Source organism: Pleurodeles waltl, chromosome 8, assembly GCF_031143425.1.
Source record: "Pleurodeles waltl isolate 20211129_DDA chromosome 8, aPleWal1.hap1.20221129, whole genome shotgun sequence".
NCBI classification, from domain to species: Eukaryota; Metazoa; Chordata; class Amphibia; order Caudata; family Salamandridae; genus Pleurodeles; species Pleurodeles waltl.
In genome coordinates this window covers 621316908-621338938 of record NC_090447.1, presented here as the reverse complement: position 1 = coordinate 621338938, position 22031 = coordinate 621316908, and the positions used below count along the sequence as shown (strand labels likewise).

General features: G+C 41.8%; 1 protein-coding gene across 1 annotated transcript in view; it reads right to left on the bottom strand.

Annotated features, from left to right (window-relative positions):
* The window catches only part of EGFL6 (EGF like domain multiple 6), a 381439-nt gene that overhangs the window by 5033 nt on the left and 354375 nt on the right, over positions 1–22031 (bottom strand). The window contains exon 11 of the mRNA XM_069204711.1: positions 13579–13844. Within this exon, the coding sequence (XP_069060812.1) occupies positions 13579–13844 (266 nt within the window). The remainder of the gene's footprint in view (positions 1–13578; positions 13845–22031) is intronic.

Here is a 22031-nt window from a genome sequence, read left to right as displayed (position 1 = left end):
TTCCCCAGCTTTAGAGCTTTTCTATCTAGTTTCAATTCTCTTGAGAACTATCTTGCATGGGACTTCATTTTAAATGATTACAGTTTCTGTGGGGCTAGCTCACCCAAGACTAGAGTGAGGCATTACGTTCATGGGTTGGTCATTCTGGAGACCCTTTGTTGTCTCTTTGGTAGAAATAAAGATGTCAGTGATCACATCTTTTTTTCTGAATAGAAACAGTAGTGTTGAAAAGGGTCATTACTGAGTAGGAACATAGATGGTTGTGAGACGCAGGATTCATTTAGGGTTCCCCAATGTAAGTTGAAGTCTTTCAGGCACATATTATTGGAATAACAGATGAATATTATTCCCGGATAAATTCAATGATCTGTCCAAAAAAGGTTTGACTGCCTCCTGACGAATGGGTATTAAGGAACAATTTAATTATAGGTTGCATCAGCTGCTTTCAGTTTCAGTTGAAAGACAATAGGACATCAGGAAGTTCTAATTGATCATGTTTTTTTTTATAGGAAGGACTCTTTATAGATAATCACCATGCCATGAATTATTGAATGGTCTAGTGGCACAAGTAAGTCAAATACTGATTGATGTGTCATTCAGCCACATTTCTGTTGGCTATAGGAGATCTAAATTGTGTTAGTGGGCAGGTCTGTGATCTCATGTCTATGTTTTTGCGGATCTGCAGTTGTAAAGGAAACAATAGATTGAAGTTTAAATAAAGGTGCTTTTTGATATATTTATGTGGAAGCTGTGTGTTGGAATACTGAGGACAAACATATAATGACACAAAAACGGGGCATAAATATTGTGATCTACAATATTGGGAAGGTAGAAATATAAATGGTAACTATATTTTTAATATTCTTAACTTCACATCCACAATACTTTGTCCACAATATTCTGCTACTATACTTTGTGTGGATATCAATAAGATTGTTCAAGTTGCATCTTCTAATGTTGAGGTTTAGCAAATGCTTCGTGTTGTCTGAAACAACGGAATTTTGGGATCTATATGAAGAGGGCTGTTAGAGACTACTGAGTTGTATTTCGCTAGCAGGAGTTTGATGTCTAATTCAAAGGTAAGGAAAGGTTTTTCCCTTTCTAGAGTCTTTATTGTTACATTGTTTAGAAATATATTTACATTATATAGTTACATTGTTTAGAAATTTATTAGGTTTCATACAGGTGGTTACAGAAGAAAGAGAAGGGAAATGGCGGTATGAATTAACAATGTTTTCAAGTGAAGAAAGTGTTGATTGGGTGACAATCATTTCCTCCAACTGGAGATTCTGAACAAGTCGCAGGGGGTAAAGCTTTGAGAAAAGTGCTAATCCGATCAGGTTCAAAGGACTGGGTGTAAGAGATCAATAAACCTGCTTGCTACCAAGTTTGGTTTAATGCTCAGTAGAAAATTAGAGGGTAGCTTTCACCTGTCTAGGTGCAGAGAAAATAGATGGTTCTGCAGTTGCTGTGGCAGAAGATTTGGCACAGTAATTCAAACCTTGGCTACTCACATAGGGTACAATTTTAGTATTTTAGTATGGGAAAACTGATGGAGTGTATAACCTCCCTGATCGCCGAAATGTGGGGAGTGAGGGTTAAACCTCTTTGCTCGACTGCTATCCAAGGATGATGCTTCCTCCTTGGACACCTCTGCAGCCTTGCCCAGATTTCTACCTTCTCAGAAACTTTTTCTTCAAACAAAGTACAAAGGTAAGCGCTGACCGGGCCCCATCCACTTCTTGTATCCAAATCACGCTCCATTGTGGTTGACATAATTTTTGACTTTGCCCCAGTCTAGCGTGACCAGATGTTAGGGGTTGGCGCTTTTCATATTTAGGTGCTATTTTATACTTAAAACTTTAAAACATTTTATGGTGTTGGTATTAAATAATTTAGTAACATTTTCTCATAGCAGTAGAGCACTGATGGAAGGATATGGAATATCTGTGGGTTTCCAATGCTTGGAGAGTGAAACAAGATGGTAACCTTGAGCACAAAACTGTAATCTCTGACAGTGGGGAGTGTGACTCATGAGCTAACAGCAAAACTATTTAAGCCATAGTAGAATCTAGAAGTAGAGGATGCAGCAGCACGATTAACACTATGCAAACTGAAACTTGGAAATGGAACTTCTCATACATGTCAGTCCTTCAGACATGGGTGTGGGGGAAAGAACACTTCCAGACCTTTCTGTACTAGGTAAGACTCCATTGTCTCAGACCCAGCAATCAATCAAAATAGCCCCTCTCTTCAAGGGCCTTTGCTTAGTCATCCCTGGGCTGGCAATTCAAATAGGACTCACCCCTGGGAGTACTTTCCACTTAACAGGATAGCTGTACTCAGGGAAGTGAACAGGCTGGAACTTGCCAGCGGGCCTGACACCCTCTAAAATGGAGCATCAAAGAGTCTGAAATCCTCACTCTATCTTACTTGATGTCACTGAACACCTCACATCAAGTTTGGTTTGTGCACCACAGGACCCAGACATTGGATCCAGGTCTTTACTGAAGTCTTTGTGCCATGTTTAAACAATCCCTTGACAGCTCGATGAGAGAAAGATGACGGACTCGTCTCCAGGACTGACCCCTCCAGTCATTTGTGGTGGAACCCTGGTCCCTGTAGAGGCCGCTTAATGGATATGGGCTTAAGCAGGCTATGGATGCCAGGACTGAAGCTTTTGCAACGTAGACAGTGTCATAAGTATTCCATATTGGAATGCTCAGGTTAGTTGTTGGATTGTTGCTTTGCATTGTTGTATTTTAGGATCTTATACCCAAAGACCTGGAAGCTCAGATGCAAGCATTGATCTTGAAGCCCATCTTGCTATGCTGTATTACATACTGTGATAGCTTTGCTCTTTGTGAAGAAGTCATTATATATCATTGCTAATTTTGTGTTTGTCTGTAGATTGTGCTTTGACTGGAGCAATTGTCCTTCCTACACTGTGGAGGGAAGATGGTTGATAGTGATGGTTCCTCTCTATTGGCAAATGGGATGGAACTTCCTCAGAATTTTATGAAGGAGGTCCGTGGGTGTAGAGCTTTGTGGTGCTGCCTCCTACACTTGCACAGGTGTAACAGGAGGTCATGTTAAGCCTGTGTTGCATACAATGACCATCCCTGCATCAAATGGCAAAAGACAGACTTAGAGTGGGCATTCCTGATAGATGGTGGAAGTGGTACACATGACAAATGATAGCTGTTTGTTGCATAATATGGCTATCCTACTGTTTGGTGGCTGTCCCAAGTATGCAGAGACGGTTTGTAGACTGCAAGGCAGATCCTGGGCCTGGTGAGGCAAATCAAGGCTGAAGATCAATGGGTATATAAGGCTGTGCATGTGCATGTGAGGCAAGGCAGTATATGCTACTGTGAGGTAGTAGTGTAAGAGACTACTAGACAAAAAATGACAATGCTTTTTAATGCTAATAAGTGTATCTGAAGCAGTACTTGAGGACAAAATTATTTTATTTTATGAAAAGGACCTCTTCACTCTTATGTTTCCCAACAAGATTTGTTTGTTTAGTTATGTGGAGTGTAGGTATTTTTTCAGGGCAAAAGGTTGTGTTTCCATTAATTTAACAATTTTTGAGACAGAAAATGAGTTGGGTTGCTTTCAGATAAATCTATTGTTTGAGGAAAATAGTGAATCTACCACAATGAAACACATATATTTGTATTTAAAAACAAAATCACAACATTTTCAGAAAATGATGCTGATTAGAAATAGATGTTCTTAGTTCCAAACAAGTAATACAAGTTGGTACTTGTACACTAAATAGTGTATTTTAAATGAAAATGACAAACTTTCCTTTGAGGACAATTAGCTTACTAGTCAAAAATTAAAAGTTGGTTTTCGAATGACAAATGTACGCATAGTCTACTTTTGCAAAATAATCTTCATAAGGCATGTGAGGTTAGCTGAAACTAGATACTGTCTAATTCTGGCCCAGGACATAGATTTATTTTGCTCAAAGGCCTCGTAATATTTGAAAACCAGAGAGTGGTCAGTATGATGTGACCCAAGCCTCTGAAAAGCTTGCTTATTAAGTAAATCAGAATAATTCTGTTTTCTAGTTTCAGCTGCTGGCTGCCATTCGCCCATTCGGAATATGAGAAATTCTTATATATGGGTGAGTGATGTAGGCCCTGGCCAAGATTTTCTTTCATTATATTAGTGAAAGGTCCAACTAAGTGCAACTAACTTATTTGCAGACACATATCAGGCATGGCACCATAAATTCAGCATTGTATGGAATGTCACCCATGCCATTTCTTGCATAAGAACTGATCATTACGCTTCACACAAGCCAGGACTAATAGCCAAAGTGAAACCCTTTAGCAGATACCAACCAGAGCTTATTATATTTCCCCATACCGCTTGCTCATTTATTTTCATTGTTTGGTCAAATATATATTTTCCACTAAAGTTAGGAACTGATGAGGGGTAAGGTTTAAGAGGAAAGGAAATAGCAGTGATTAAAGCTAAGAGTCTTCAGATGTAAATACATTGTCTGATTACAAATAGGGTGATGACTTCATGGGGATACCATCCTACAGGGATCAGTATGCACTGAGGCATGAGTTCAGAACTTGCCACTTGCCATGGCAGCATAGAGGTCATGTTCAGTGAAAACTAACAACTGATCTACAATGTATGAGAACTGTCATGGTTTGGGAACAGGAGAAACGCCTTAGTGCTTGTCATGCTAGAGACAACCTCTTGTGATTGAGATAAAGCTCTGTCAATAGCACAGAAGTCTTGAGTACAGTTGTGTTGGTACTTTTGGGTACTGCCCAAAGTCCCCTGGCCTCCATTCACATGGTACCTTTCACTTTCCCCTTCGTATCTGAGACTCAGGCTCTCAGGGATAGAGAAGTTCCAATTAAAAGAAGCAAAACACAAAACAAATGCCAATGTGACATGGGTGTCCTCTATGGGAAGTAGGCCCAATGGCCATGTCCAGTACAAAGTTGTGATTGGGCTGAATATCCTATTGTTATATGCACACAACATGTACATTTGTGACTATCTTATTATGTGTTTTATATACACAACTTGTAAATATATTGCTGTTTTAGCCATTTTAATTAATAAGACAGCTTTGGTGGGTGGCTAGTATCTGCCTTCAGGCGATGCTAAACACGTTAGGAACAGCACTCCCTTGCAGTAGTGGCCACCCTTAAGGACAGAGGGACCCGCTGCCCCCACCTTTTTGCAAACATGAAGAGTGTCGGTCAGGCTGAGCAAAGGTCAGCCTGACAGACACTCTTTGTGTTCAGATCGGGCAGCTAGGTGCTATACAAGGGCTAAATGCGCAGGCACTTGGCTGCCTGAACTGAACCTTTCTGTGCTGAAGATTTCACAGCTCTGTGGGCATGACCTCTTCAGCCTGGCAAAAGGCTTGGAGGTCATCCCCCTCAAGATGAGGGGTCACATCACAGAAAGAGTCAGACCTTGGTCCTTCATTTTTTTCAAAACGTTTTCACTTTAGTACATAAACAGAAAAAACAGACTCATCTTGCCGACATCTGGTTTCAATATGCTGTGTGGTAATACAAGAAATATGAATGTTACAAAGTAGAAATACATACATCATATAGTAGTATGCAGACAAAAGCTCCTCTGAACAGGTACTTGTGTTATTGAGGAGGTGAGGAAGCCTCAAACCAGGAGTGCCGTTTCTTGACATATTTCCTACACACTACTTGACTTTTATGTACTTCCAATTTGGCACAGAGGTCCATTCTCTTTGTCCACTCTGCAACTGTTGAGGGGGGGTGGTCACTGTCATGCGGGCACTTCAGTGTTCAGCCTTGATGTGACTAAGGCCACTGTCCATCAGTGACGCTCGTCACAGAGTGGGATGGGGTCAGGAATTTTACTGACCCCATCCCACTCTGTGATGAGTAAGGAACTGCCCCTGCCTCCCTCATTGGTTGACCCGTAACGAGGTCAGCCAATGAGAGGAGGTGGCAGTTCCAATTCTCCAGGAACCACTGAAGTTACCCTCCTGCAACCTGAGATCACTGCTGTGGGCCTCTACGTTTTTTTTAAATGTTTGGTACATGTGTGCATGCCTGTATGATTCTATGAATTTATTTGTATTTGTGCGTTCTGTGAATGGGTGTGTACCAGTGTATGTGCTTGTGAATGGTAGGTGTATGTGTGTGCCCGTGTGAATGGATGTGTGTCAGCGAGTGTTCATGTAGATGAGTGAAAGTATCTGTGTGCATGTGTGGCCTGCCCACACTGCTCGAATAACCTCCGGCCACTGCTATCTTAGTACTCGAAGTCCCATCACTCATATATTTCACGGCCATCTTAGATCTCCATCGGTTCCCTGGGCATTTGAGCCTTTGTGTTTCCCCAAGCAAATGGAAAAAAAGTGAGGGTATGGTGAACAGCAACTTTTGGGGGCCCTCTCTCTGGTTTCCGATCCAAGGAGCAAAGCGTAGTTAGCAAACCATGTATGCTGAAGAAAGAGAAAACATAGTATTTGGCTCCTCATGGTAATGGTGCTGTGTTAGCTAGATCACAAAGGAACAGGTTAGGCCTGCTTATTTATTATGTAAAGAATTTTTGAAAGAGGAGTGCAACGCCTCAAAAAGAGCAAGGTCTGGCCAAAGAGCGTTGGCCACCTCTCCTCATGACAATTCTGATTGGAATTCTGTGCAGTCCTTCATCAGCCTCTCTCACAAACTCACCACGTTCAAACAAAAGCAGAGAATCAGCCTGTGAAACCATTCACCAAATCCTTACACCTTCTTCTAAATTGATTGATTTTCTTGAGGTCTTGTAATTTGAAAAGTAGAGTGGCATTCTATCTAATTTTAGTACCTCTATTTTAATCATAGCCCTTTACTCCCCTTCCATGACTTCCCCTTCCATGACTTCCTTTTCATGTCAAAAAAGGCACAACTGTATTTGTGAAAATGTTTGTGCCAGAGCAAAGAGTGTGTAATGTAAAGTTCATAAATTTTGTTCTCGATCTGAACAGTAAACTAGGATTCACTAAACAAGCGACAGTTATCATTATAACTTGTGATTTCACGATTACTGCTACTGTTCACTTTCCGAAAGTGAGTCATTTCCTAATTTGTGTTGTACTCTGTATCTGTAGGTTGTCGTACATCTGTCTGGACCCACAAAGCAAGTATAAAGAATGATCAACACATTAACTTTCCACACAAATAAGATTCCTTCTTTATATTTTAAACTGAAGAACCGATGTGGTCTCTAAAGGAAATATACTACATGAAATATAACTTTATTTATTTATCTCTTTATAGCAATTTTATATAGTGAATACTAGATATGCAGGGGTGACAGTGTTGTGTAAATGGCACTTGGGTCATTTAGTATATTTTCCCATGCTCCAATCCATTCACAGTGAGATATTAGCAGAAGAAAACCCTGTTCCAGGGTACCCAGCTACTCTTTAGAAATGCCATTTATTCAGTCAGTGAACTGATTTTGTTAGGTACTCAGTCATCGGTCTTCGTCACAACAGACACATGCTCCCAGCTTGCCCTGCGGCCAATTCTAATGCTGCTTTCATGCTGCTGGCAGCACGAAAGCAGCATTAGGATCGGCCAGAGTGCCATGGCTTGGTGCTCCAAGACAGACAGGGAGCCTCTGCCGGCTGCCTCCACCCGGAAACACAGTGATAGGTTGGAGAGAGCTCAGAGCTCAGTGCCCATGTGTGTTTGGCCAGCCTAAGACGGCCGGCCAAACACACTTGCACACTGAGGGGAGTGCTGTGCACTCCCCCTCTGTGCTCCATGCTCCAATGCCAATTGCCCCCCCACTTTAAAAATAAAGCGGTAATAAAAATAGTTTATTATCGTTTTATTTTTTAAGTTTTGAAGCTGCCACTTCTGGCGGGGGGCATGACATTCCTCCGCTATAGCGGAGGAGACGCCGATGTTGGTACTGAGAGCACTTAAAGTTATTTGAAAAAAATAAATTAATCCACCATTATTCAGCGGCGCCTCCTCCGTTAGGGTGGAGGAGCATCACCCCCCGGCCAGCAGCAGACTCTGCAAAACCTCTAGCGAACGAAACGATAATAAACCATGTTTATTATTGTTTCATTAAACCATGTTTTTTATTGTTTCGTTAGTTAACTGCTTCTGTGTCGGGGACGTAATCGTTACCTACCGAGGCACAGTGCTCCCATGCCGAGGACTAAACCATTACGTCCTGGCACTGGAGCATGGGGGGAGCGCCAGCGCTCCCACCTGGCCCTCCTCCCATCCCCCCAGGGCAGCGATTGCATGCTGATGTTATCAGAGGGTGGTGGTCATGCTGGAAGCCATTTGCTTCCAGCGCGTCTTAGGAGAAACAGGTGAGTTTCTCCTCCGGCCAGGGGGGGATTCCTAAAAAAGAGGCATCGGGGGAAAGGAAAGGGTTTTCCTTTCCCTCGATGTCTCTTTTAGCATTCCTGCTGCTCGATCGCACTGCAATCGAGCACCAGGAATGCCCACTAGACACCAGGGAGTTTGGTTTTTTCATAATAAACAATAAAGGGGAGCATTTTTTAAGGCCTTTTCTGCCCTCCGTGGGGGAAGATTGGCCTATTTTAATTAGGCCGATCTGCCCTGGGGGGGGGGGGGGGCGTAGAAGCCACTGAACACCAGGGATATATTTTTTTTTTACTTATTTACATTTGGGGAGCGACCCCTTAGGCAAGGGTCCCTCCCCTGGAGGGGGAGGAAATTGTTTTAGACCATTTCTGCCCCTCTTGGGGGCAGATCAGCCTATTTTTCTTAGGCCAGTCAAACCACTAGTCACCAGAGATTTTGTTTTGAACCAATTTCACCCAAGGGGAGCGACCCCTTAGGTAACGGTCGCTCCCCTGGGGGGCAAATGTATTTTAGGCCATTTATGCCCACCTTGGGGACAGATGGGCCTATTTTAATTAGACCGATCTGCCCAAAGGGGGCAGAAACTACTAGGCATCAGGGATAATTTTATTTTTTACTTATTTACACATGGAGAGCGTCCCCTTAGGCAAGGGTCACTCCCCTGGGAGCAATATTACTTTAGGCCATTTCTGCCCATCTTGGGGGCAGATTGGCCTATTTTTCTTAGGCCAATCTGCCCCCCAGGGGGGCCGAAAGCACTAGACTACAGTGATTTTTGTGCACCAATTTCACATAAGGGGAGCGACCCCTTAGGCAAGGGTCGCTGCCCTGGGTGGCAAATTTATTGTAGGTCATTTCTGCCTTCATTGGTGCAGATCGGCCTTATTTAATTAGGCCATTCTGCCCCCAAGGAGGGAAGAAAACACTAGGCACCTGGGAATTTTTATTTTTTTATTTTTTACAGATGGGAAACAACCCCTTAGGCAAGGGTCGCTCCCCTTGGTGGCAAATTTATTTTAGGCCATTTCTGCCCTCCTTGGGGAAGATCAGCCTATTGCTATTAAGCCGATCTGCCAAACCACTTAGACACCAGGGATTGGTGTGTGAGTGTGTTTTGTTTGGGGGGCAGTCCCTTGGGCAAGGGTCTCTCCCCATGGGGGCACATTATTGTTGGCAATTTCTGCCCCACTTTGGGGCAGATCGGCCTATTTCTGTAAGGCCCATCTGCCCCCAAAGTAGGCAGAAAACCCACCAGACACCAAGGAAGATTTTTTTTCAAAAAAGAGGGTGGGGGTATGGCCATACCTCCACCCCAAATAAATGGGGAGAAAGTTGTTCTGCCCACTGGTGGGCAGATGAGGCAATTTCCCCCGATCCACTACCCGGGGGTGGGGGTGCAGAAAGCCTACTAGATGTCAAGGAATAAAAAAATAAAAAAAATAGTGGAGTGGTAGCTACCAACCAGTATGGGCATTATTATGCCCCCACCCCAACTAAAGGGGGTAACAGTCTTTTAGCTCTCCCCCGCACACTAAATGATCTTATCTCAATGGCAAGCAAGAGGATATTTGATTATTCTGGGTTTTGGTTTTACATTTGGGCCATGAAAGCTTGTCTAACTCCCATAATCATCTCACTTGTAATGGTGAGAGCTGTACTTTTTGGACTTTGTGACGCTGCTATGTGGAAAAATCTACGAGACCTAGACACATCAGAAAACTAAACATTTCAGTGAGTCCAGGGTAGAGTGCTTCACATGTACCCTGCACCATTTTCTTACCCACAATGCCCTGCAAACCTCCAACTTAGTTTGAAATCATGCAATTTCCCCACATTTTTGTGATGGAACCTCCCCGAAGCTGCAGGAATCCACAAAATTCCTACCACCCAGCATTGTCGCATTGATACCGATAAAAATTCTGCCCCACTTGTCAGCCGAGAAATGTTTTTTTTTCAAACTGCCCTTTTGGACCCACTTTGGTGCCCCATCAATTTTGACATGTTTTTGGCTCTTCCCTGTCACAAGCACTTTGCCCACCTACAGAAGTGAGGTATCATTTTTATCGGGAGACTGAGAGGAACGATAGTTGGTAGGAAATTTGTGCTAGTGTAGTGATCCCACACACAAATGTGGGGAAAATGTGATTTTTCCTAAATTTGAGATTTGCTGAGGATTCTGGGTAAGAAAACAATGGGGGATCCTGGCAAGTCAATCCTCCCTAGACTCCATCGGGTGTCTAGTTTTCAGAAATGTCTGCGTTTGGGAGGTTTCCCTGTATGGCTGCTGAGCCCAGGACCAAAAACGCAAGTGCCCCCGCAAAAAGAGGTAGTTTTGTATTTGATAATTTTGATGTGTCCAAATAGTGTTTAGTGTTTTGGGGCATTCCTGTCATGGGCACTTGGCCTACCCACTCAAGTGAGGTACAATTTTTATCGGGAGACCTGGGGGAATGCTGGGTAGAAAGACGTTTGTGGGTCCCCTCAGATTCCCGAACTTTGCACCACCGAAATGTGAGGAAAAAGTGGTTTTTTTGCCAAATTTTGAGTTTGCTAAGGATTCTGGGTACAGAACCTGGTGAGAGTGCCTCAAGTTACCCCATCGTGAGTTCCCCAAGGTGTCTAGTTTTCAGAAATGTACAGGTTTGCTAGGTTTTGCTAGGTGCCGGATGAGCTAGAGGCCACAATCCACAGCTAGGCACTTTGGAAAAAACTGGTTAATTTTCTTTTGGAAAATGTGGTGTGTCCATGTTGTGTTTTGGGGTGTTCCCTGTCGCGGGCACTAGGCCTACCCACACAAGTGAGGTACCATTTTAATCGAGAGAGTTGGGGGAATGCTGGGTGGAAGGAAATTTGTGGCTCCTCTCAGATTCCAGAACTTTCTATCTTCGAAGTATGAGGAACATTTTTTTTTTTGCCAAATGTTGAGGTTTGCAAAGGATTCTGGGTAACAGAACCTGGTGAGAGTGCCACAAGCTACCCCATCCTGAGTTCCCCTAGGAGTCTAGTTTTTAAAAATGCACAGGCTTGGTAGGTTTTCCTAGGTGCCAGCTGAGCTAGAGACCAAAATCCACAGCTAGGCGTTTTGGGGCATTTCCTGTTACGGGCACTAGGCCTACCAACACAAGTGGGAGACTTGGGGCAATGCTGTGTGGAAGGAAGTTTGTGGCCCCTCTCAGATTCCAGAACTTTATAATACCGAAATGTGAGGAAAAAGTGTTTTTTTACCAAATTTTGAGGCTTGCAAAGGATTCTCGGTAACAGAACCTGGTGCGAGCCACACTGAATATACCTAGGTGTCTAATTATCAAAAATATATAGGTTTTGTAGGTTTTCCTAGGTGCCGGCTGAGCTAGCGGCCAAAATCCACAGCTAGGCACTTTCCAAAAAACAAGTCAGATTTCAATGTAAACATGTGATGTGTCCATGTTGCGTTTCCTGTTGCGGGCATTAGACCTACCCACACAAGTGAGGTACCATTTTTATCAGGAGACTTGGGGGAATATAGAATGGAAGAACAAGTGTTATTGCCCCTTGCCTTTTTCTACATCTTTTCCTTCCAAATGTAAGACAGTGTGTAAAAAAGAAGTCTATCTGAGAAATGCCCTGTAATTCACATGCTAGTATGGGGACCCGGAATTCAGAGATGTGCAAATAACCCCTGCTTCTCAACACATTTACTTGTGCCCATACACACAAAGGTTTCCTTGATACCTATTTTTCACTCCTTATATTTCACCAAATGAATTGCTGCATACCCTATATACAATGAAAACCCACTGCAAGTTGCAGCTCTTTTATTGGCTCTGGGTACCTGGGGTTCTTGATGAACCTACAAGCCCTACATATCCCCACAACCAGAAGAGTCCAGCAGACCAAAACGGTATATTGCTTTGAAAATCTGACATCACAGGAAAAGGTTACAGAGTAAAACGTGGAGAGAAATGGCTGTTTTTTCACCTCAATTTCAATATTGTTTTTATTTCAGCTGTTATTTTTTGTAGGAAAACCGTGTAGTATCTACACAAATGACTCCTTTCTGAATTCAGAATTTTGTTGTCTACTTTTCAGAAATGTTTGGCTGCCCAGGATCCAGCAATTGGCTTCATACCCATTTCTGTCACAAACTCGAAATGGGGTATGTCCCAGTAAAATGCCAAAATTGTGTTGAAAAATGTGGTTTTCTGATTTAAGTCTGCCTCTCCTGAAAGCTGGGAAGATGGTGATTGTAGCACAGCAAACCCTTTATTGGTGCAATGTTCAGGTAAAAACAAAACACATGCTTTCTTCTGCAGCACATTTTTCCTGTGTTTTGAAAAAAAACGAAATTTTAGCTGTATTTTCGCCAATTTCTTGGTCTCCTCCAGGGAAACCCAACAATTCTGGGTACCTTTAGAAATCCTAGGATGTTGGGAAAAAGTGTGCAAATTGGGCGTGGGTAGCTTATGTGGACAAAAAGTAATGAGGGCCTAAACGTGAACTGCCCCAAATAGCCAAAAAAGGCTCGGCACAGGAGGGGGAAAAGGCCTGTCAGCGAAGGGGTGACGAGCAGTGATGGGAGTGCACTGTGCACTCCCCTCAGTGTGCATGTATGTTTGTCTGGCTGTCTCAGGCTGGCCAAACACACATGCGCAGTAGGCTCTCTCCAGACCACTAACATAGTTGCTGGGCTGGAGAGAACGTGTACGGGGGATCCCAGTCTGCCTGGGAGCGCCCTGGCTGGGAGCTGCAAGGCAATCCTGACACTGCTCTGAGCAATGTCAGGATTTGCCGCAGGGTAGGCTGGGAGCCTCTGCCTGCCTTCAGCGACAGGAAAAAGAGGAGCAGTGGGGCGGATCAGGTAAGTTTTTATTTAAAAAAACATATTTTAAAATACATTTTAACCACTTACCACCCCAGCCCCCCACCCCTACGCTCTGTACCCACCCCGCCCCTTGTGAGCAAAGCGAGTCGCTACTGCCATTATTATATGCTGTCCAGAAAAAAACACAATTTATGTCATGGTCGTTTACACACATTGATACAATAAAAAAGAAGCATGTGGCTTTGCAGACATTGTTTAGTCTACATATGTATTAAAAAGTCTTCAGCAGATATAAGTCTGCAGAATCCCATTTACATTTATCTGCCAATTGAGATAGTGGGCATTGTTACTTCTGCTAAAGTATTTCTTTACCATAACCAGAACAACTCCTGGGCTTTTACTTACACTCTCGGGAGATTCTGGCCTGGACGCCGGTACTTCAATTCTGGCAGTCTTCCACCCTTCATCCCTGCCTCTGCTCTGCTCCCATACTGGAGATGTACTTTGGCCAAGGAACACCCGCAGTTTACCGACTCTTTCTCCAGCGATGCGGTAGGTGAACCTCAGGCAGAATTTGCCTCGTGGCCTGAGGTCGGTAAGTGGAAGGTGGAGGCGACCAACATCTTTCTTTTGCCCCAGGAAGGATGGCACTGCCATGTAATACCCCTCAGCTGCACAAGAAAAAACACACTCAGGTCCAATTCTGAAAGCAATTTGTGATATTCTGAGCAGATAGTAATGTATATTTGCAAGGGATCACCATATTAAGCCAAAGAGGAGTATGCATTCTGACTCACAAATATGTACGCTCACTTTTGTACGGTATATGGTAGTTAGGTAGGTGGTGCTGTGAAATTAATCAGATATTGAAATAGGCCTCACCTTACATTTTGCTTATTTGAAGAATATTGCTGAAGAATCTCACACAAGATCATTCCTTTTTGAATACGGTTAGAGTCCATAAAAAGCTGACATTAAACCACGTGTTGATGAACTGTTTATTTTTTTACAGTCCTTTAACGTTTTGATGTCTGTTGCTAGCATTTATAGTTGTTATCTTTGGCTACTGTAAGCTTAGTACTTGCATAGTACTTCAGGGGGAAATTCTAGTTGAGTGTTTAGAAATGACTGCTGAAGGCTTCAGCTGTTGGCATACGCTATGTGACCAACCATTGAACTGCTATGTAGAACATTTCAGATGATGTAAGTTGCACGTTGAAAAATATTATTAGTGCTTAACTGCATCAGTAGTTACAATTTGTTTTGTTTTTACTCAAGTAGAAAGCCCATTCTTTTTTCTACTAAATACATATAGTACAGTGTTCAACAGCTCAAATACACAACTGGATAAATGTAAACTCTTTCTATTGGTTAGCTGTAACGTGCGTGAATGGTGCATGTTGGGGAGCAGGGACTAATGACTGTGATTTAGTATTTGCTTGTGTCCCTCCCTTTTAGCCGTTTTGAAAAGATAAGGAATGTTGTTGAGACTGCACACATATGCTATCATAGCGCCATGCTGAGCATGCTAATGGCATCGCCAATCTTGTAGCGACTGTGATTATGGCAAATACTCAACAAGAGTTTGTGAGCCTTATGCAGAGTTTGTCGGACCTTGTCAAAATGTAGAGGGTGTCCTGTGTGCTCCATTGCATTGAGTAATCTTCCTATCGTTCACTTTTGTGGTCAGCGTTTTGAAATTTTTAAGGGGGCTGTTTCACCAAGAGCAGATGGGTCCAAAGAAGTGATACCGAGCATGGATAATGGAGGTGTATCATCAGAAAATCCTAGTAGGCTGACATTTTGGTGCATTATTTATTTTTCTTTAAAGGAGAAGGTGAAACAGCTAAACATCATCTTTCCATTTCCCGCTTTCTGTCCCTGCCCACAACGATGGCCATCAATCTTTTTGAAAATGTTATGATTGAAGGTGTGAAATACATAGGACAAGACCTTCACTTTTCACTAATTTGGGCCCCATGCCCCCCTATTGATTGCTTATAAATGTTCACACTTAATTTCAATGTCTTGTGGTAAGATGATTAAATGTGATGTTTCAATGTGCCGCTGAGATTTTGCACCCCACTAGTACAGCAGAAAACGACTAGCTCTGCTGCAATGGAATTTTAGGTAGGTAGCCTAGGGTGTAACTAACAAGAAGTGACTAGGAACATCAAATATGACCTCACTGGCTGTTGACGGGGTGTAAAATACCACTTTGCCTTGGTGCTAGAAGCCTTGCATTTGCCCTGAAGTAGAGTCACGATCTAAGAGCATCAAAAGGTCATTGATTACATTTCAATGGCTTGATGTCACTATTGCAAGAGATTATTATTTAAATACTTCTTATAGTACTTCGTGTTTCATTATGTATGCCTTCCCTCAGACGTGATCTGCTACGGAACGCAGATTTTCTTCTATTTTTCTAGCACTGAGGCATCATCCAATGTAATGCTTCATGGATTTTAGATGCTGAAGGAAGAGCATCTGCATATGTATTGACTGGTAGATAACATTTTTAGATACTCTATAAGTGACATCAAGTGATGGTTGATGTAAAAAGCATTGAGAGAATATACACCAATTAAAATTCCCTGACACTTTTGGCTGTTTTCATTAATAGAAACACTTGAAAGAATACATAGAACAGATGGAGCTATGGTAAATGCAATGAGGCAGAAGCAGCTGACCTACGCATATGAAGTCATTGTTACCATTCAGCATGCTGTGCAGTTAACCCCACATTCTCTGTGACCTCTGATCACTGCAAATCAGCAGAGGACTTAGTGAGGAGGAGAACATCCATGATGTGGTGTGGTACCACAATACTGACTTTTAAATAGTGACTAGAAACAATATCAACTGCAAGACTTCGACTTTCGCCATAGTGTCAATGTTAGTAGTTCTTGAGCTAGAATAACAAATCAAAACTTCAAATCCATATCTTTCAGTCAATATATCCGGCTTTTTTCTACTTTTCTTTTTTTCTTACAGTCTATATTGTTGCAGATCAATATTTTTGTTTTTAATGTTTAGACATGCAACCCATGATTAGCATGGCTTGAGAGCAGAACTCATAAATTTGGACTTGCACGTTGAGATACAGTATTCTGAGGACAAATTGCACCTTGGGAATTGGCTCGACAGTGAGATTTAAAAGTGTGATGTGATGTGCAAGGACATAAAGACATCAAATCAAAGTTTGGACAAGTCTTTTTATAGCCAGTCTTTAGAGAACAACAGGCCATGGCCCGCTGGAGGTCAAACATATTGATGCTCTAGTTTGCCTGAAAAGGTCAAGCTGTTTTGAAAAAGCAAAGGGAAGTAAGATTAGCAGTGCTTATTTTTTAAGAGAATGTGTGTTGGCGCCCACGGCTCTGCTCAGAAGCCCGTGGCCAGCTCTATTAAATGTCTGTTCTATTCTATATGGTTTGTGTAAAGCGCATGGATACCCCATCGGGGCGTCCCAAAGCTAACTCCACCACATTGATCAGAGGCAGCACAGGGGTTCTTAGGCGGAAACAGATGAGTTTTTAGCAACTTCCTGAACCTTGCTTCTGACTGTTGAGACTTCAGTTCTGTGGGGAGGCCATTCCAAAGTTTGGGTACAAGGTATGCAAATGAGCAGCCTCCATATCTTGCTCTCCTGAAAATATGGACTATCAGGGGTTTGTGTGTTTGTGAACGGAGAGTCCTTTTAGGGACATAGGGTGAGATCAGTTTCCTAATAATAGGAGGGCCTCTGCCTCGCTATTACTAATAGATTTGAATAGTACTGTGAAGCACCCATCTAGATGTGTAAATGTTGCATGATAAATTAAAATGCCATCTGGCTTTGGTTGACTAAAGATCGGGGAAGCATTAAACGATACATGTCTTTGTGTTTCCTCAAAGACATCCAAAAGAAGTTTAAGGTCTGAGTGTTTAGTTGACGACTAGAACCAGACCAGAATAGTCTGTCTTGCTTTGAGAGGGATACAGAACACCAAGAACACAATCCTGGTTCTGTCAAGCATACAATTAGGTGACCAAACTGCAGTTATTTGGGAAGTATTACCTTTATTTACTTTTCCTTACAAAATAGTAAAATATGTCATTGAAAGCTATGGTGTGTATTTCTGATACTAAAAGTAGTCTATACATAAACTTCTTTTGATAATCAGCTTCTGTAAATCTGAATCTCATTCATTTACTAATAAAAGCAGATTAAAAGCAGAGTTCGTTCCTTAGCTGAATGCATTTTGAGCTGCAGCTCTTTATCAGGAGCTATGCACATTAATTATTTGCTCAAACGTTAAATCGACATAAAGTGCACAACAATGCAACTAATGCTCCAACGAATCAACAACATTGTGTATAGTTTTAGGCATTTCATTTATTTTGTGACTACATCCTTATGATTTTCATTAAAATCCTTAATATCAAACGCTAGACAGACTTTATTTCAATGCTCTTTACGACTGAGTTAATCTTCAATAAACTAGGTTTTACTTTACTAGACTGGGATACCGCAAAAAAAGTACACCTTTAGGTAATGACTCTTATTTAACATTTTCCATTGCTCTCGTTTATTTTCATTTAGACTGAGTTAGTCAGTGACCAAGGTGTTGTAGTTGTATGTGCTGCTACAAAAATGTCTAATGTGGATATACTACATTTGTAAGGGAAAATGCCACTGATCTCTATAATGATTACATGAGATTATATGTGGTTCCTTGTTGTTGGCACTCACATGGGCATTGCGTCTACATGTGATAATTGGAACCCATGTGAAATGCAACATATTCCTACTGTTGCATGGCCACTGCAAGAAGCTCAACCTCTGTGGCACATAAGAAAGGGGAAATTGTGCAAACCTGCCTCATGCTCCTTTTAATGTTGTGTCTGAGACAATCCCATTAATCGTAACCTCAGTTTTGGGGTGGATGCACGGAGCACTTAACATTCTGTTCCAGCTTTCACTCATGTCAAATATTGTTAATATGAGTTTTTAAAAGAACAAGCTCAACCTTTCCAAAGCTTTTTTAGCATATACGCCAATATTACTAATAGTAGCTTTTTTTAATTGGACTTTGAAACAAGGAAAACTCACAGTGCTATGAAATGTTTGCCTGTCATGAATAAACCAGATTGATCTTCATGTATCACTTACGAGTGGACCAAAGCTAGTCTATCAGGCAATATTAGTGACTGGAGAGCTTCACATGCCACTACCCTCAAATTCAAATGTTCCCATGGACATAGTGATTTCTCTGTTCTGAGATGGAGAGTTCTGGAAAATGTCACAGTACACCACCGATTAACATCGAGAGGGAACACTGATAGATTCATTTCTTGACAGAGTGATAGATCTCAGGTAGGGATAAAATTGTAGTTCAGCGCTAAATCAAACCCTGTGTGCAGAATCCTGATCTGGGTGCACCTGGTTCCTGACTGAATGCACTAATATGTAGAGACAAAGGTTTCCTCAACTTGAAGACGTGTTGGGACATTTTGAAAGTCTTTGCTTTGGCTCAATTCCAAGTGGGTGGAGGATGCAGCCTTCCACAGCACCCTCCTATCTCCCTCTAACTCCCAGTCACCAACACAAAAACACTCACTGCATACAGCAATGTGAAATGTGCATTCTCTGAGTGCCTTACAGCTGCTTAGCTTTTACACAACCACAGAACCCAGCCCTCTGCAGTCCATCTAGGATGATTCCAATTCCGTCTCACACACTGACTCTAAATGTAAGGAGGCAGAGGCTGCTTTTACAATACATGTACTGTGAAATAGCTGGTGTGTGAAGCAAAGCCATCAGCTTCTAAAATAATGCACAATGTCCCACTGTCCAGCAGCACCATTCTCTTATATGGCTTTCTTCTGACACCTGGAGGGCTGAAAGTGGTCTTTAGACTCCTGGGGGGTGGCCCATATCCATAGTCAAGTCCACCCTGTACAAGGCACTTAAGAACAACCTGCATAGGGCAACAGTGGCCCAGCTGATGCAGGTTCTGCATGTTCAGAGACTCACCAGGGAGAAAAAAAAGCCAGAGGTGTTGCATGTTTACTGCTGTATGTCACTGGAAAAGATCTGTCATCTGCCCCTCATGAGAAGGGACTAAGGGCCATATGTACGAACACATTTTCCCATAGACACAGGATGGGTAAAACCCTTTGCTACATCTGGCCCTAAAAGAGTCCCGGTCCTCAAACGTGGTGTGGGCCCACCGACAACCATTTGCACAAATTACCACTGACCCTATTCCATTTACCTGTTGCTGCTAGGGAGATAAGGTTCCTTCTGACTATGGCTTTCAGGAACTCCCACAATGTACTTTGCTAAGTTTCAGGTGTGATATTTTTCTTTAAGTATTCTTTGATGGTCTGTGAAACCTCTGCCCTGTTTGCTGCAACTTGTAGTATATATATCCCTAAATTCTTACCCCTGTCTGTCGGTGCTTTGTCTATCCTCTTTATTACTAATTCTACATAGGCATGATATGAAATTGCTATTGTATCTGTATTTTCTTCTATTGATAGCCCCAGCAACCTGGAATACGAAAAGTATGTATATTCAGGAATAGGTATAGTGGACATGTGAGTAAAGGTGAAATCGTTTTTTCTTTTGATTTTACGGACACCAGCTATTCAGTAGGCCATTATCTAGTAAAGTGTCTTCACCCTTAGGGAAACCTCTTTGGCCATCTTGCCAAAATTTCCGGATCTATTAGGATTCCTCTCTACTCCCTGGTTAACATCTCCTGACATTGTTACCTCTTCTTTTCAAAAGACCTGATGTCAAGGAGGAATCTGTCCAGTGTCTCATTGGGAATGTGTATAAATATCAGGGTTTCAGTATCAAACCTGCATTTGTCGGTCTGCTAGAGTTTAAAAAACAACCACCTGTTGGTGATTAAAATTGCTTGTTTTTTTGTTTCAGATGGCCTGTATGTGAGTGTTATAACACCTACATTTACACTTTCCAGAATCTTCTATTTTCAGCTATGTTTCCTGAAGCTACAGCATATTTGCTTTATATTCCTTAAGCTTAGCATTCACCCTTGCACGAAAAGGCCTCTTTTTGCATGATAACTCTATTTTATTTGGACTCAGGTTGCTGCTTTTTTGACTCTGTACACCTGGACTCTGCTAACAAGGCCCCAGTGCATGAACTCTGATCCCTAAAAGATGTCTAAATTGGCTCTACTTCTAATTGGAATAGTTAACTTACCTTTATGTCCTTATTATATGGTACAACCTGTACCCAGGGCTTGCACATTAAATGTCACTTGTGGACTGCAGCACACATTGTGCCACCACTGCAATGAAAGTGCAAAACATGACTACAGACCTGCCACCTGTAACCTAGCTGTGCAGATTTCAACTGCAATTTCGACTTGTCAAAGTAAACCTTTTTGATAGGCCTAATTGTCCTTGTAAATATTAATAAAGTACCCCTAAGTAAGCCTTAAAAGCTGTTGAAACCAGGGCACGTTAACATGTAATTTTAAACATGTCCTAACACGGACAAGGCACTAAAAGCTATTTCTAGTGTAGTAGGATTAGCTGTTCAATTGGAAGATATTGTGGTACATTATTAAAGTAAATAAAGTATTCTGTACCTATGAACCACCTAAAAGGTTTATTTTTGGACTTTTTAAAAATGTTTTAGCATATGTATTATAAACCCAATTTAATGGTAAAGTCAGATTTGTAATAAGAGTTGTAATAAATATTTTACAAAGGGTACTTTTAAAAAGTCACATTTAACCTACCTAAAGCCCCTAGAAGTTCACCTGTATGAGCATCCAATGGTCAACCAGGAACGGAATAACTCATAAAATATTCTCTAGTTTCATAAACTGGAGTAGGATTTTTATTCTGTTGTGTTTTCCACTTTGGACCTGTTTGGGTATTTTTAAATGCTTTAAATAGTTTCTTAAGTTAAGCCGTCTGCTATGTGCCATACCTACCAGTGGTTTATGTTTAAATTACTGAAGTTTTTACTGGACCTTACAAGAATAATGACATTATTACTTGTGGGGAACTACAATCCACCCAAACTAATAATCTACTTCCCTCACAAACCTTATTATCTTTTAGTTGTGGAGTTCAGTCCCTTAATTTTAAATGTTAGATCCCTGAAACCAGCTTGTTGGTGCTAGTTGTTGACCATGTTTCATCCTGTGTACCTATCCCAATTGTCTGACATATCCATAAACAGTTGCCCCTTCTCCCTATCACCCTCACACCTTCAAACTTGCATTAACAACATAAAATAATAACCCAAAAATACGACAAACCGCTCCTTGCCCAGAATCTTTTCTGCACATGGCATTCCTGTGGGTAGCTTTTTCCCTGATTTCCCACCTGCTGGACCACTCGTATTGATATGAAATATTATCAAGCTTCTTTTCTCTCTTTGATACAATTTCTGCCATTCTACTTAAGTGACCTTCATAAAGCTTTCAGTTTATGACTGTTCTCTCAGTAGTCTACATTCTGTTTGGTTTCACGAGCATCTGGCTTTTGAGCTTTCCATCAATTGTCTTCTCAGATTTTGAGTTTGGTGGATAAGGGTACTCTGCCACAAATGTGACAAATATTAAATTTTCCTTAGTAGAACTAACTGCCTTAGGATATATGTATTTGTAATGAGGTGGATGGGATATCTGTCACATTTGTGACGGGACCCCATCTGTCAAGTCTAAATCAAGCCCTTTGCCTTTTAGGGAGCAATCTATAACTCTTTCAGTTCAAATTTCATTTCCCTCCTTAAGGTGCAGTACCAGTGTGGGCAGTTTAGTATTTTCCGTGATGTCAGTACCTTTGGTGTCCTCCACTTTATATACCCTTAGGTCTCATCTGGTGCA